The sequence below is a fragment of the Mchenga conophoros genome, linkage group LG14 (assembly GCF_057382185.1).
Source record: "Mchenga conophoros isolate Kocher_MC1m ecotype Shallow Benthic linkage group LG14, M_conophoros_male_GT1.1, whole genome shotgun sequence".
Classification (NCBI taxonomy): domain Eukaryota; kingdom Metazoa; phylum Chordata; class Actinopteri; order Cichliformes; family Cichlidae; genus Mchenga; species Mchenga conophoros.
Window position 1 is genome coordinate 37,460,721 of NC_140539.1, and position 16,253 is coordinate 37,476,973.

The 16,253-nt window shown below is 40.9% G+C and overlaps 1 protein-coding gene across 5 annotated transcripts in view; it reads right to left on the bottom strand.

The window, feature by feature from the left end:
- Positions 1–1,598: 1,598 nt before the first annotated feature.
- LOC146560349 (uncharacterized) overlaps positions 1,599–16,253 on the bottom strand; it is a 56,213-nt gene continuing 41,558 nt past the window's right edge. For 4 of the 5 annotated variants that reach the window (XM_085244322.1, XM_085244320.1, XM_085244321.1 and 1 more), the window contains 6 exons: positions 13,797–14,019; positions 13,142–13,257; positions 12,815–12,926; positions 10,398–10,599; positions 5,887–6,213; positions 1,599–5,252 (listed from right to left, as the gene is read on the bottom strand). In XM_085244322.1, coding sequence (XP_085100448.1) covers positions 5,114–5,252; positions 5,887–6,213; positions 10,398–10,599; positions 12,815–12,926; positions 13,142–13,257; positions 13,797–14,019 — 1,119 coding nt within the window. In that variant the 3' untranslated portion in view covers positions 1,599–5,113. The remainder of the gene's footprint in view (positions 5,253–5,886; positions 6,214–10,397; positions 10,600–12,814; positions 12,927–13,141; positions 13,258–13,796; positions 14,020–16,253) is intronic. The other variant, XM_085244324.1, reaches the window with a different exon arrangement.

Here is a 16,253-nt window from a genome sequence, read left to right on the forward strand (position 1 = left end):
TCTTGATCCTAAACATGGTGAGATGTTTAGGGTTAAACTACATGGTTAAAAAAGCTCCGAAACAAACAAACAGAAAAAAGATCTTTCCACAAAACAGCACAAAGCTGAGACATCATAGAGCTACACAGTTGAAGGTTTTATGTCTTTTGATAAGCACACCGAATTTACATGAAGGAAGATGTGCTATATAAACAAAACTAACACAGGATATAATAATGTTACAAATGTAATGGCAGGGATCCTAACGTTTGATTTTAAGAAGGAAGGAGATGATAGCAGCTTGGGTCACCACAAAAGATATGACAAAAATGCTATAATTATATAATTTAAATAATGCATATTACAAGATGCATTCTTGGATAATATTTGGATTAATCCTGATGTAATCATGCTACACTTTTTTCTGTATTTCATGTTGTAGCTTTATGTGTACAATATAGGTGATGCTCATCAGCCTTTTGAACTGTACAACGTTATCTCAGAATCAAAGTGACAAATGTCACTTCCAGAGAACAACCAGTGTTACATCAGCATCCACCTTCTCCTTCAGATTTACAGGCACATTTTTTTCATCACTCATAGATCAGACAACCAGACTGGCTCAAGCTGTGCTTTAGGTGTGACCAGTGATTAATTTTTATTTATTTATTTTTTACCAGTGCACTATAAATAACCCACATTGCAAAAGGTAAGTTATGCCTTTATTCTCACATTGTGGCTAAAATTTTTAACTGATGTTTGCACAAATTACTACTTTGGAAACCAACCAATGTGTTTTCTTCTGTGGTTAAACAGTTTAACGCCTGGAATTTATTATTTATTTATTATTATTATCTTATATTATATTATATTATATTATATTATATTATATTATATTATATTATATTATATTATATTTGTGAAAGTACACTCTGAGATAAAGAGAAAATAACGTTCTCTTTATCTCTTTACCTTTTGTAAAGTTGGACCAGCCACAGGGAGTGTGAGGGTGATTTTGGCCTCCTGTTGAGCGGTGATATTAGTAAAGACAAAATTAACAGATTGACCCCAAGAAGATTTCACTACAGCATTTCCGAAAAGCTTCATCTATTTTCTCACTCAAACATCGTGTGAAGTGAACCTGAAATAATCAATTCCTCTGCAGATGATTGGTTAGCTCTTTGACAACTACTCTTTCAAGAGTTTATGAGATGAGAGGAAGGTTGGAGACTGGCCTGTAATTAGCTAGTGATCTGTGCTAAGGCATTTTTAATGTTTGTTATTTTTTAGGCCTCAGTTATTTAGCAAGACAGGGGCTTGTTTAACATGTGTCTTTGGCCATTTCACTGGGGCCACATGGTTTTGTGAATAAATTTGCTGAGATCTAGATCCATTGCATGTGGGGAAACTGATTGTCATGGCAAGTATAGTAAGTGGTTTAGATTCACAACCATTTTAAATTGTTTATCAGAAGTGATGCTTCTTTTTGCAGAGATAATTAAAAAATTGTCAGTCTTCTGCTAGTCCTTCTCTGATGTTAAACAATGTAATGTCAAAAAGAGAAAGTCCACAATTAAGGCTTTAATTGCAGCAAGTTTTATTAAAGCAATTGAGCAGGAGAAAAGCAAAAGCAGAATTAAACAAGTCACTCAATAATAATAAAATCACATCAATTATACTTATCTACTTAACCTTTTTACTGTGATATATAATATATAATATAATATAGAAAATCTTTTTTTTTTTAAACTTTTTCCACATTTTTACATAAAACATCATCATTTTCTCAATACAACTTTTTCATTAAATCATAGATTTTTAAAGTCAGAGTGCACACACGCCGTTTCTACACTTCACTGGAAGGGCTGTTGTTAGAATCCCTATTATATTTTCAAACTCCCATCCTTTTTAATTAAGCTTACACATAATTACATTTTCCAGATTATATTCTGATCAATATTAAGCATAATTATCTGTCAGTTCAATCTCAAAAGAACTACAATTCTGTGTTTATTCGTGGCAACACAATGATGATGATGATAATGGGTCAGTGAAACAGCTCTTATCTTTTCAGTCACACCCAGGCATGAATATGAAAGATTGAAGCTGGATTGTGTCTCGGGACGCAGAATCTAGACATTAGAACAGATTTTCTCTCTACTCAACATATTCATCAGACTTTGATTCTATCTTTGATCCTATAAATCAAATGTAAGACTGGATGTTGAGCCCTTTTCTTCACTTCTGGTTGGAACTGAGCAAAGGCAATTCTCTACGGCAGATTAAATAAAGAATCGTCAAACTTCAACCTTAAAGTAAAGGACCTTTTAACATCAAACAAAAAGTAAAGGTAAAGTAAAGTATTTCTAAAAAATGTACAAGTTTGTAGAAAACATTTACTCTCATTTTCCAGCTACAATCACAGTAACAATCAGATGTTTCAGTCTTGTTCTTTCAGCATCATTTTATGGAAGGTGGTCCTCATTACCTTTCTGCTCAGGGAAAGTTAAACCTGCAGCAGCTTCAAGGTAAAAGTTAAAGAAATAGTATAGGGGCTGCAGCTGATAGATTGTGTGATTTGGCTTTTATAATGCCTCAAGATAGATTTTAGGATTGTTCAAGTGAGGGTTCTTCCAAGTAAAGTAAAGTCACCTGGGAAAATAAAAAATAATTAAATCTTTAGACAACATTTTATTATCATGTAGCACTTAGTTTGGAGAAAGTTATGCAATTTGTTTGAAGACATGTTAGTTTTTGTTAAGCTGTTCTTCTACAGCCGTAGAACAGATTTCATAATCAGCCAACCCGTTTGTTATCTCTGAAACTTAAACTTGATATCATCTGCCCACCTATGAAGTTTCATGAACTTATCTTGCAAAGTGATAATATCTGTCTGATATTAGGACCAACCAATCAGATTTCTGGGACCTACTGCTCAGAAAGGTGTTTTGGTGCTACAGGACTGGATCACGTACAAAAGACCAGCCCTGAGTCCACAAACCATCCCCAAGCCCCAAGTACGGAGTGCTAGAAGGCAGAAGAATAAACCAGCTCTACTCCATGTGTAAGCGTGTTGCAAACAACCCTCTGCACTCTACATCATTCCTACTATATATCAGTCCAGACAGTCACGCCGAACAAAGCTTTTGACCATCAAAAGACGGAGTGCCAACTCATATGAGCACATTTGCAGCGTGCATATAAAATAATTAAAACATCTTTATTTAGTAGAAAAATCAAAAATTTTCAACACATTACAGAGATCACACAAATCCACTATTCTTAAAATCAAAAGCACTAAAATTGACAGATCTGGTTCATTTTCTCACTGCACAAATTATATATAAAGCAATAAACAACCTACTTCCTGACAATATCATAAAGTTGTTTTCTAAAAGGGAACGGGATACAATTTGAGGGGGGAATTAAATTTAAAACATCCTTGTATCTGTACAACATTAAAAAGTTTTTGCATCTCTGTGTGTGGAGTGAAGCTGTGGAACAGACTTAATAAAGATATGAAGCAAAGTCCGAGCATGGCGCAGTTTAAAAAGCAGTTCAAGGAAATGATTTTTGCAGGGTACAGGGAGGAGGTAGAGATTTGATAGGGAGTTCTTGTCTAATATTTTCATGTGTGTGCAGGTGCACGGGTATGTTGGTATGGGTTGTGTATCCTTGAGGTGTTAATGGGGTTATTGAAAAAATAAAAATTAAAAGAGTCTGTAATGGATAGAAAGTCAGAGGCCATGCTACAGCTAAGATCATCCACGTGCAGGTTGAAATCCCCAATCATTAAGACCTTCTCTAGTTTAATAATGCAAGCTCAGTAGGTAGTGTGGTCGCCCCATGATTGGAAGGTCAGGGGTTTGAATCCACTACCCTGAGGTATCCCTGAGCAAGGTACCGTCCCTACACACTGCTCCCTGGGTGCCTGATTTGTGGCTGCCCACTGCTTCACTAAGTAAATGGGAAAAGACTAATGCAGAAAGAGTAATTTCCCCACGGGGATCGATAAAGTACACATTATAATTATTATTCTAAAAAGTCTGTAAAATCTTGAATAAAAACACCAGCGGGGCCGGGAGGGCAGTAAATTAAAACATATCTGATGAACCAACTTTAAGAAGCCGTGACTCAAAGGAAGGAGGAGGAGTCCATAGCTCTGCAAGCAAAACTGTCCCGGTGAACAGCAGTGTTCAAAGCAAGTTACTTTGAAAAAGTAATTAATTATAGTTACTAGTTACTTTTTCAAAAAAGTAACTGAGTTAGTAACTGAGTTACAAGATTCTAAAAGTAATTAATTACTTGAAGTAACTATTGCGTTACTTTAAAAAAAAAAAACATTTAACCCTCTGGGGTCCAGGGTATAATCTGCCATTTTTAACTACTTTTGATGTTTCCTCCACATTTCACATTTAAAAACTATTTATTTGTCTCGTTTGGTATCATCCTTTTCAGCACAACCTCACGTGTCTGAATTTACAGTTTTGTTTTCATTTTTACGGACTGTATTAACACAATTGATCTAAAATCAGACAAAAAACATAAAAATCAGAGTAGAAAAAGTTTTTTTTACTGTAACAACCACAAACATGTTTAATGAATCATATTTCATAACTTTAAATGTAAATATAAATTGTCAATTTTAAAATCATATGCACAAGTTTTGCAAACAACAAAGTTATTTGCATCCATTTACCTTTTACCTTGATTTTTTAAATAACCATTTCAAACTATTTACAGAACAATCAGCTGTTCTGCATTCAATAAGATGCCACACACATTATTTGTGCCACTCCAAAAGAAATAATTTCTGTCCACTATAAAGAAGAACATCACAGCCTGATACCTGCAGGTCTGACAGCAGCAGGTGTATCACTCCTGTTTCTACCTGGAGACAGCCGTCGCCTCATTGTTCTCACACACAACACAAAACTATCCACAACACTACACACTAACTACACAAGACACAACATTAACTACACACTCCAAACACGCTAAACGTCACGAATCTCTCACATCTCAAAACTCGCTCTCTCTCTCTCTCTCTCGCCGTCACTCCTAAAACTTCCCCTGTTTTTTTTTTTGTTTGTTTATTTTCTGTTTCTCAAAGGGAGTTAGCTATGCACCAAGCCTATTGTGTGCTGTGCTCTGGTAGGAATCCAGTCTCTCTGAGCACTTTGTTCACAGCTGGTGTGAAGTGGGCGCTGTAGCTCAGCAGTCTGCCATCATAAATCAGCTTGTCTTCTGCCAGGTTGGGTTGTCTCGGAAATCTGCAAAAAAAATTGTATGAAACAGGTTTGTATGTGCTTAATACATTATAAGAGAGACAAAAGATTCAGAATAAAAATATCTAAAAATTACATGCTAGCAAAGATGCTGTTGGAAGTATATCTTACAGGTAAAAACACAGTGATAAATAAGTAATCTTTATTTAGACAATTGTTTTGTATAAAGAAAAATTTCCAAGTTGTTTGTAATCAGATTTGACTGTAAATACATTCTTTACAATTTTCATCAAATCCTCCTGGAACTCGGTGAGTGTCCTTGTTTGGCTACCATTATAAATTCTTTCTGACCCCAGAAAGTCTAAAGAAACAATAGATCTTAATGCACAAGGGTGAAATCTGTAAAATGTATAAATAATATCCACAATATTCAGAACAAAAGGAACTAAGCGTTTAATAAATTAAAAGTCACTGCTCAGGAACAAAAACATGAATCTGTTGATAAAGAGAGGAAGGTGAAAGAAATATTAGTGTGGTAAACAAACAGATTTAATAATGGGTTTATCCAGTGAAGCACAGCAGAATAGCATTAAAAGGGAAACAGACTATCATGGGATTGAGCACAATTTTTGCTGGTTTTTGTAGCAACTAATGATGAGGAATTGTTTAACTAATTTACCTTGTGTGGTACATCCGTGCTATGTTCCTGTCAATCCAGGAGCAGCCATGCTGTGACTTCAGAACCCCATGAACAGTTGTGGAAAACACTGCTCGAGGGTTGACAATGATCTTGAAGTTACTGTAATGAGTCTCCTTAATGATTGGTTCTTGGTACAGGTGAGCCAAAATGTTCACACCAGTGACATTCTTCCAGTCAGTCTGTGGTGGCAGACTTTGGGATGCTGGAGGAGCCAACATGATATTGATGGGGAACACGTTATTTTCAAACATGTAGCACTTGTTGGCACCATATTTGTTCTCCAGCAGCGGCAACAACTCTACCCAGCTGGCAACAGAATAACAAGATAGTTATAACATGTAAAACCACTTGAACAGCACACAAGCAATTAAAAGATGACTAACCACAGCAGGAAAGTTGAAAACAATTTCAATAATGTGTTTTAAGTGATCTCTAAGTGATCTTAAGTGATCTCTCAAAGTTTTTCTTTGGATTTTCCCATATTTCAGGACCAAACCTTGGACTTGACCTTCTACTTTTAATGTTTGTTTGTTTGTTATTTCACTAACCTGGGAATCGTTTAGGCAAGTCTACTAACTTACTATTGGTGTCATGAATCCAAATTTTGGCTGACATTGTCATCAATACACACCAACAGGACACACCTTCTTATTTAATGGTTTTTCTTTGTTTTTACTCCTTTCTACATCGTATATACATACTGCAGACTTCAAATTTATAAAGCAAGATATTTGTCATTCCTATCAAAGAAAAAAAAGATAAATAGCTGATCAAAGTGTTGTATAAAAGAAATATAAGAGAACACATTTTATTTATTTATTGTACTTTCAAAATAAAAATCACTTATTCCTAACTTTAATAAGCTGAAGTTCAAATGAAGAAAAATGTTCAACATTGACTGAACAACAAGAGAACTGGTTTTGAGATGACTGGATGTCTGATGCTGACTGATAAAGAATTGACGATTAAGGCAAAGCTTGATGAGGCATAAAAAGTCAAAGCCAGATCGTCAGGTTTCCGAATTTTTTTTCAATACATAAAATCGTTCAATAAGAATGTTTTATTAGTTAATGATCAGTTAATGATGGGAGCAGGTACAAAATAATAATATAAAGCAGGGGTAGGCAACTCCAGGCCTCGAGTGCCGGTATCCTGCAGGTTTTAGATCGCACCCTGGGTTAACACACCTGAATCCAATGATTAGTTCATTACCAGGCCTCTGGAGAACTTCAAGAAATGCTGAGGAGTCATTTAGCCCTTTAAATCAGCTGTGATGGATCATAGACACATCTTTTTTTTTTTTTTTTTTTTTTTTTTTTGTCCCGTTTGGATCTATAGCCATCAGAATTGTTGTCTTAAGGCCAAGAAAGATGCCAAGCGGATTTATTTTACCAAGTGGATCATCATGGCCTTGCCATATTGGTCCATTTGATTGACCTTTATTATATATAAACCATTAAATAAGAAGGTGTGTCCTGTTGGTGTGTATTGATGACAATGTCAGCCAAAATTTGGATTCATATATAATTATGAATTTATTTTATTTTCGGTTGCTACAAACGGGAAAGACATGACTGGGGGATAGGACAGGGGGAAAGAATGAAAGAAAGAGAGGGAGAGAAAGAAAACCAAAGGGGAGAAGAGACGGTGAGAAGGGGGGGAAGAGAGAAAAAAAACAAACAAACAAACAAAAAAAACAAAACACCTGGGTCACCTGTATGGAGAAAAAAAAAACAGAAGAGAAAGCAAACAACAAAGAGCAACATAATAAGAAAAAAAAAGCACCATCACAATAAACTAGCTAGCAGTAGATATCAATAGTTACTAAATAATAAACGATATTGTGCAGCACGCAAGATATACAGCGCACAGTGTGCTTTGAGGCAGCAGCCAAGAAAGCTGTAGTCCGCGTCTGTGAATACCCATGTGTACACCTGTGTGCATACCTGTGTGGATCAGCATGCTTGTATTCCAAAGGTTTCTCCATGTAATGATCTGCTAGGGAGTGTGGGGAGCCACAGCCCTGTCCTCTATGGTATGAAGCAGGTATGGAGGAGATCAAAACTCCAGACATCCAGAGGCCCCCAGAACACAAGAGACCAAGGAAGACACACAGAGGGGCAGCCGCGCCACTGTCCCAGAAAGAGCTGAGGAGAGTCCCAGATGAGGGCTCATTCAGCAGCCGCGGAGCAGAAGCCAGGGGGAGTTGCAGTGACACGCCCGTGAGCTCCGCCGGCAGCCAGCTGTGCCTGAGTGACCGAGCCCCAGGCCGAGAGGCCGGGGGCACCCCACCTCCGAAATGGCCCGAGCGAGCCCCAATAAGCGACCGCCAAGGAGTGAGCCGGTGTGTACCCGGACGCCCACCCCCAGACACAAAGAACCACCAACGCACCGACACCTGAGGGAGTCCGCCACCGGCAGGGGAAGTGGTGGTGGGTGGAGATAGGCCCTCCAAGGTTTGGAGGCCTGAGATGTCCCCAGAGAGGTGGCGTCTGATACCCAACCTGACATATAGACACAGACATACAGGCACACACAGACACAAACATCCATTCCCACCCTCATGCTCTCATATGCACTTACTCCACACTCAACCAACGTGGAGACAGACACAAAGAGACGCTGTATACACGATCACACTCCCCAAGCGTACTCTACCAACTGGGTCTAGGTACCCTTGCCCCTGGAGGGGGGAACTGCACCCAGACCCAGGTGGTGTTACCCTTTTCCCTGCGGTGGGGAGAGGCAGACCGCCCCGACTCCGCAGCAGCAGGGAGGCCCCACACCCCAGACCGCAGTCGGACGGCCAACTCCTCCTAGCCCCCCCGCTCCAGCAGGCCGCAGAGAATGGGGGTGAGAGAAGACTCCAAACCTCCCTCCACCCGCTCATTGTAGTGTTGATGCATATGTGTTCTAAGGTGCAATTAAAACCCAGGAGGGCTTGGAGCTACCTGCCAAGGAGCAGCAGGTAAGCGCATAGTCCCTCCTGCTAGCCCTCAATGTCTACGTGTATTTAAAATTGAGAGGTGGGCAACGATGCCAGGGGTGAGGTGTACACCCTGATGGTAACTTGGACTCCGTGTATCGTGCCCACCCCCAAGATCCTATATGTATGTGTAATGAGGGTGTGAGTAATGTGAATGTCTAAGTTGTGGGATAAAATTGAGGCAGAGGCAGCCAGAAGGGGACAGAGGGGGGGGGGGGGGGTAGCCTCCTCTGCACCCTGGTGACATACCCCTACTCCAAGGCCCTGCATGTGTGGGTGGTTGTGGTGGAGCGGGAAGAGGGAGGCAGCTGGAGATGGGGAGGGAAGGAAGGGAGGGGCAGGTGACCCCTCCCTGGGGCCAGCTCCCCCGCTGACCCCAGTAGGCACTCCCATACTCCGCGACCCGCCAGGGAAAGGGGGCCCAGGCCCATCCAGACCGGGGCCCAGCGCAGCAGCGCCCCCCGGCCCCACAGAGCCCGGGACAGTCCAGCCAACCCCACCACAGAGAAAACTGCACCCACCCCCCCATCCACTCATCTTCCAGATTACATGAGACGATAGACGCCCAGGCTGAGATCTTCCTCCACCTCTCCTGTATCTCCCCCTCCTGCAGAGAGTTCCTGAGGAGAGGAAAGCTCCTGCAAGGTGTGACAATCTCCCCCACCAGTTGAAGAGCCCCCCAGGTGGCTCGACACACCGGCGGCACCATGCGCCAGGGATGGGCCCCCAATCATGGACACATCTAAAACCTCCAGGACACCGGCACTCGAGGCCTGTAGTTGCCTACCCCTGATATAAAGGAACAAAAAGCCTGTGACTAGAAACCTGGAACATGAAACATAAAAACCTGAGACAGGGAAATACGGAAGCACCGCCGCAGTTGTGGATATCAGGGGGACCACCTCTGTTCACCGGGTGGTCCCATCAACCATGGACAAAAGGTATGTGAAACCCTGTGACTGCGGTAGAGGAACCACCAGATCAACATGCACATGATCAAAAACATTTGCCAGGGATGAGAAATGGTTCAAAGGGTGCCTTGGTGTGCCTATGGACCTTTGCATGCTGGCATGGAACGCACGCTGCAGTCCATTCACTAACAGACCTGCGAAGGCCTGGCCAAACAAACTTGAAGCTGACCAATTTAACAAAGGCCCGGAACCCCAGATGTAATAGAACGTGCACTGAGTCAAAAACGTGACGACGCTATGAAACGGGGACCACCAGGGTTAGGGGATTATCTTGACAGAGGACAAAACGAAAGGCAGCAAACATCCAAAGAAGAGCTTTGAATGTCCTTCAAGAAGCCTGGAGAACTATTACTAAAGACTACTAAAACATTATAAATATTGACTTTCAACCTCATTGACCTCTCTAATCATACAAACTGTTCTTGTTTTGTCTTATATTTTGTATTTCCATGTATGTTTGCAGCACATGTTTTAGTATATCACTGCACATATTTTCCATCTTCATAATAAACCATGAAAATACACACACATACCTGACGACTTTCTGGGGCAGTATGAGCTCATCTATATCATGTAGAGCCACATATCTGGACTGGTACATGTATCTGTAAAGGCAGTCATTGAGAGCAGGAATCTGACCAAAGTAGTGAAGTTCACCGGGACCATGTTCAGGCAGCCAGCCACGAGACACGTTCACATATCTGGACAGAGACCAAGGAATCACCTCCAGTAAACCTGAGAAAAAAAACATTGGAAGCAGTTCAATGTCAGTAATTAAAACTAGACATTACAATTACTGCAACTCCAACCTCAAACTGAAATCATTGAACTGGTGAAATGCATTCTGGATCTTTATGGTGAAGCAGACACATGAAAACAAAACATTACCTGTTTTTTTTTGTCTCAGTGAATAAGACTAGAGTAATAAACAACCTGGAGCAGCAGCAGTGACATGGCTAAGAAACAACCCAACGCAAAAACTTAATGATCTCATTAAAACAACCTAAGGTTTTGGCTGCACTAAAAACAGACAAAACAGACTCTCATCTGTTGCTCTCAAACATGATCCAAGAATGAATGCTAGTTTTCATAAAGGTTTCCAATATTAGAACTGGACTGTGTGACTAAGTGAAAGGCTCTGTTGTTAATTGAAAGGAAGGTTGTGTATAGGAAATGAATTACTGCTGTACCATGTGTGAAACAAAAAAATAAAAAATACATAAATCCACAGAGAACTATCAGTTCTTTTAGGTACTTAGTTTTAGTCATTTTTAATGTTTCCATTAAACATTAGAGAAACCAATATTAAGTATAAATCCAGTTTGTGAGCATGGCCACGGAAGGATCCTGTGAGAGCTCATGCAGTCTTAATACTGAGACCACCAAACAGTTCCAGGTCTCTGTAATACACAGCAAGTCAAGATGACTCACTTGCATAAACAGTGGAAACATGAACATAAAGACACGGGAGAATCTGACAAAATGTGTAAGACAGTTTTAACTTTCACTCATTTCAGCTGCAGCCCTGATGGTGTTTGATGGTCTGAGAGCACATAAACAAGACAAACTTGCAAATTTGATAGATCTATAAGTACAAATTTGTATCCTGTTTTAGAATTATATATCAAGTTTTATAAAACAATACAATTGTTATGAAAATGTTTATAGCCAGCATTAGATAAATAAATAAATAAATACATAAATAAAATAAAATAAACATCAGGTGATACAGCTGCTTCTATTGATGTGTGTCAGACAAAGACCAAAACTTTAGATGGGGGGAATTTGTATATCTGTGTCTGAGTGCATGTGCATGTGTGTGTGTCCAACTCGAGAGAGTGCCCTTTCACCAGTTTTAAACAAAAGTCGACAATCCCCAAGCCGACGCAGGTGATCTTGAAGAAGTAGGAGGAAAGGGCAGAGAGTCATACACTGTCTTGTTATCTGGGAGAATTTGTTGTTCCAGCTTTGGCCCTGGAGCTTCCAGCTGGTTAGGGGAGGCCACATAAAGATAGTGGTTGTTCGGGTTTGGTTTCTGCATTCCAGTTCCATCATTGGTCCACAGATCTATCAATTTCCTGTTGCGGAGTCGCAAGCTTCTCTATGATTTTATCCATATTGCGTTCAATAAACACTGTCTGAGTACTTGTGGCTCTACCCACGGCATCAATCCAGCCGGCCTTATGGGATTTCGAGCAGCTGTAACCGTTTCCATTAGTCGTCAGTAAACCAGGGCCGTGCCAGCTCCAATCAGCAAGAACCCCGTTATCATGGTTCCGAATAGGTAGATGTCTTCAACGTCCTCCATTCAGCCTGCCCCAAGCCCAGGCTTCTCATTGAGAAGAGGATGTCAATTGCATCAAGAGACCAATTGATCAAATCCGTAATTTCTTGGTTAGAGAACAAGACAGAGAGAGTCTCTTTGAGTTAGACAAGACTAGACAAGGACAAGAGAAGCCAAGCAGGAAAGATGAGGGAGAAAGACGCGACCACCTCTGCCAAGAGCCAAACGACCCAGGTTAACATGTTTAATATGATGTCATTTTCAAAAGAATTGATTGGTCAGTAATGATTTCACACTTAACCTCTTGTTGATCTCTTATCCTAAAAATGATCTGCCCCTGAGAAGGTTAGGTTTTCTGTCTATGATGCCATATTGATATTCCTTGTTTAAACACGAACCATTATCATAGTACTGAAAACTCCAGGCTAATCCTGAAGTTGCCTGGAGAAGTCCAAATCCAGTACAAACTGGAGTGATTTATAGAGGAAACTGTAGTAAACTAGTGTATGTTTTGATCACAAAACATTAGTTGTGATTAGCTGAAGGAAGGAAGTTCAGGGTGTTTGGCAACTTCACTCAGTGTTCACTGTGGGAAAATGCCTTTAGCTGGTGATGTGAGGTCATAAGGAAAGACACACTCAGACAGAAAATTATACCATACTCCACCTTTTTGTGTGTAGTAGTCCAATATTCGTTGCGTTTCAGGACTGCAGCTGGTTTTATAGACAACCACTCTGTTCACTCCCAGTAACTGCAGCATCTCAAGACTCTGTACCAGCTACAATCCAACACATTTGAACAACAAGTGTTAATATGCAAGGATGGCAGAAATGTCTTGTTTCTTTATTATTATTATAACTGTAAGGAATACTGGGAAAAATATACCTTTTCTGGTTTTATTTCTTCCTGTCTTAGTCTGCATACTTTAGAGAATGAGTTTCAAAAATCTATTTTTTCTGTCTTTTGAAAGCAAGAAAGCAAATGTCACTGTACCTGCAGCACGTTGGTAAAATCAAACATGGTGGAGATGCAGACGGTGAAGTTGTAAGGAAAAGATTCTGTCTTCTCCTGCTGGTTCTTCACCTCTAAAAACTCTTGGTTGGGATCATCTTAAGAGACCACACAAACATACACTTTTACCATCTTATTTTTGTAACTGAACTCCAATTAGTAATACTTTTTGTGTTAAACAATCTTAAAGTCAAACTGACATATAAAAATGTTTCAGGTATCAGTTACTCCCTGAAGCTTTGTTTTACTGACAGGCTATAGAGTAGATATTGATATTTCACAAAATGAGTGGGAGTCTAAACCTGGTGGTGACATAGGAGGCAAAATGAGAAAATCACTAATGTCAACATAATGTAAACCTGAATGGTCATCAAATAGTTCACTTAGAATGTAAAGTTTAGAAAAATTATTGTAGAACCTTTAAAAAATTAAGTAATTATTTACCTTATTATTTATTTACTTTTTACATCAATATTTTGGTATTTAATTGATCTCATGCACACCATGAACTGGGACTAGATGTATTTTTGAAATCCATTCATTAATTGCTGAGATATTTCAACTTAAAGCAAACACCAAATTGACAAACAGACTGGCATTTCCATTAACATGCCCCACAGCAAGGTTAACATTGTACTTGTACTTGTAGAGTTGGCATCAGCGGAGGTCACGGCAATAGAAGATGGTGTCTCACAGCCTGAGGGGAGGGGGCACATGATGTTTGCTGTCCCATAGGCAAAACCAAAGTGATCAGTGTGGATGTCGGCCACACCATTAGAGAGAAGCTGCTTTTCCTGGCAACGAAAGACACAGCGATAGGCCACCTTCTCACTCCGCAGCACCACTGCAATGGCACAAACCTGGAACAAGAAAAAGGCAGGAAGGAGGGTTTAATATAAGAGAAATTACAGGACAAGCATTATGTTTAACCACTGCCACCAAAGTGCTAATCAACAGCCTTATTGGACTCATACAAGCCAATCATGTTGTGTTACTCATCTGCATAGTAGATGTGCATGACAGAAAATATCCTTGTTCCTGTAAGTGAATATGTTGGTAAGTGCTTTTTTTTCTTGGTTTAATCTAAAATAAGGCAAATGTTTTCAATAACCTGCTGAATTCTGAAGTTTGAGCACTTACAGAAATATTATGATATCTAATATATGAAATCTAATTTTTGTGACAGTTGTATTTTAATGGAGAGAGACAGATGTACCAGCTACAATCCAACACAGTTTGATGTCATCCATGTGGATGAGGAGGTGGCTGATAATTGCTCCATTCTGTAGTCAATGTTGTCAATGATCTCACTGAGAGGGTTCAGGTTTATGCAGAACAGCAGTGGGAACAGAGCATCTCCTTGATAGCTCCCCAACTTGATGGTGACTTGTGCTTGTAAACATACATGGCAGTCCCAGTGGCATTTTGATCATCTTTATTGTTGTCCTGGTGCAGCCACAACAACCTGGTGCTGAATGCCCAGAAGACAGTGGAGATTATTGTGGACTTCAGGAAGCACACAGCCCCACTCCCCCCCATCATCCTGACTGACACCCCCATCACCTCTGTGGACTCATTCCGCTTCCTGGGTACCACCATCACCCAGGACCTGAAGTGGGAGCCCACCATCACCTCCGTCATTAAGAAAGCCCAGCAGAGGATGTACTTCCTGAGGCAGCTGAAGAAATTCAACCTGCCAACACGGACGATGATGCAATTCTACACTGCAATCATCGAGTCCATCCTCACCTCCTCCATCACCGTGTGGTACGCTGGAGCCACTATCAGGGACAAACAGAGACTGCAGCGTGTTGTGTGCTCTGCTGAGAAGGTGATTGGCTGCAGACTCCCATCTTTGCAGGACCTGTACACCTCCAGGACATTGCGGCGTGCAGCTCGGATCTCAGCTGACCCTTCTCACCCTGGACACAGTCTGTTTGACCTGCTCCCCTCAGGCAGGAGGCTCCGGTCCATTCGCACCAGAACCTCTCGCCATAAGAACAGTTTCTTCCCCTCTGCTGTTGGACACATGAACAATAACCATATGACTGTACCCACCACTAACACATGACCCTACGCTGTGTTCACTGCATCATTCCATGTTTGGCACTGATCACCACCTGCACTCATGTATATATCTTTCAACGTAGCACTCTTAATTCTTATTCTCATGTATATATCCCATGTATAGCTCATGCACATATCTTTCTACGTAGCACTTTTAATTCTTATCCCTACTTTTATTTTTTCATGTCTATTTAAGTGCTATTTATGACACTATGTTTGCACTGAAGCACTGCAGCAATTTCCTAATGTTGTAAACCTGCTCAACATTTGGCAATAAACCCCTTTCTGATTCTGATTCTGATTTTACCAGTTGCTGTACACACACAGAGCTGCAGGTCTCCCGCTGCCAGCTCAACGTAACAACAAACATATTCACCAAAACTCCAAACTTTTAAGCCGGTGAGGCGTGATTGCGGATGCCGCTCAGGTGGGTCAATCGCACCTGCAGCAGCACCGCAAACCACGCCCCACCACAGTGCTATTGGCTTGAAGTTGGCCTCCAGCGGTTGCCACCTTCCTATTGAGTTCCTGACGAAGGCTCCTAGGGTCCTCTTGATCTTGTATAGTTCTAGGCATTCAAGGAGCCACATGTGGAGCATCGAGTCATAGGCTTTCTTGTAGTCAATTCAAGTGGTGCTACAGATTTCTAAGCCTGGTCTTGCAGTTTTGGGCAACTGCTCTGTCCACCACTAGCTGGTGGTTTGCTCCTCTGTTATTCTTGCCAATTCCTTTCTGTGCTTCAGAAAGGAAGCTGCAGCTTCAGCCTCACCTTCTCAGACGGCACTTTATGAGTGATGGGGCAGAGGTCTTGTAGGTCTCCTGGACGTTAAATGGTAAATGGTCTGTATTTGTATAGCGCTTTACTAGTCCCTAAGGACCCCAAAGCGCTTTACACATCCAGTCATCCACCCATTCACCCATTCACACACACATTCACACACTGCTGATGGCAAGCTACATTGTAGCCACAGCCGCCCTGGGGCGCACTGACAGAGGCGAGGCTGCCGGACACTGGCGCCACCGGGCC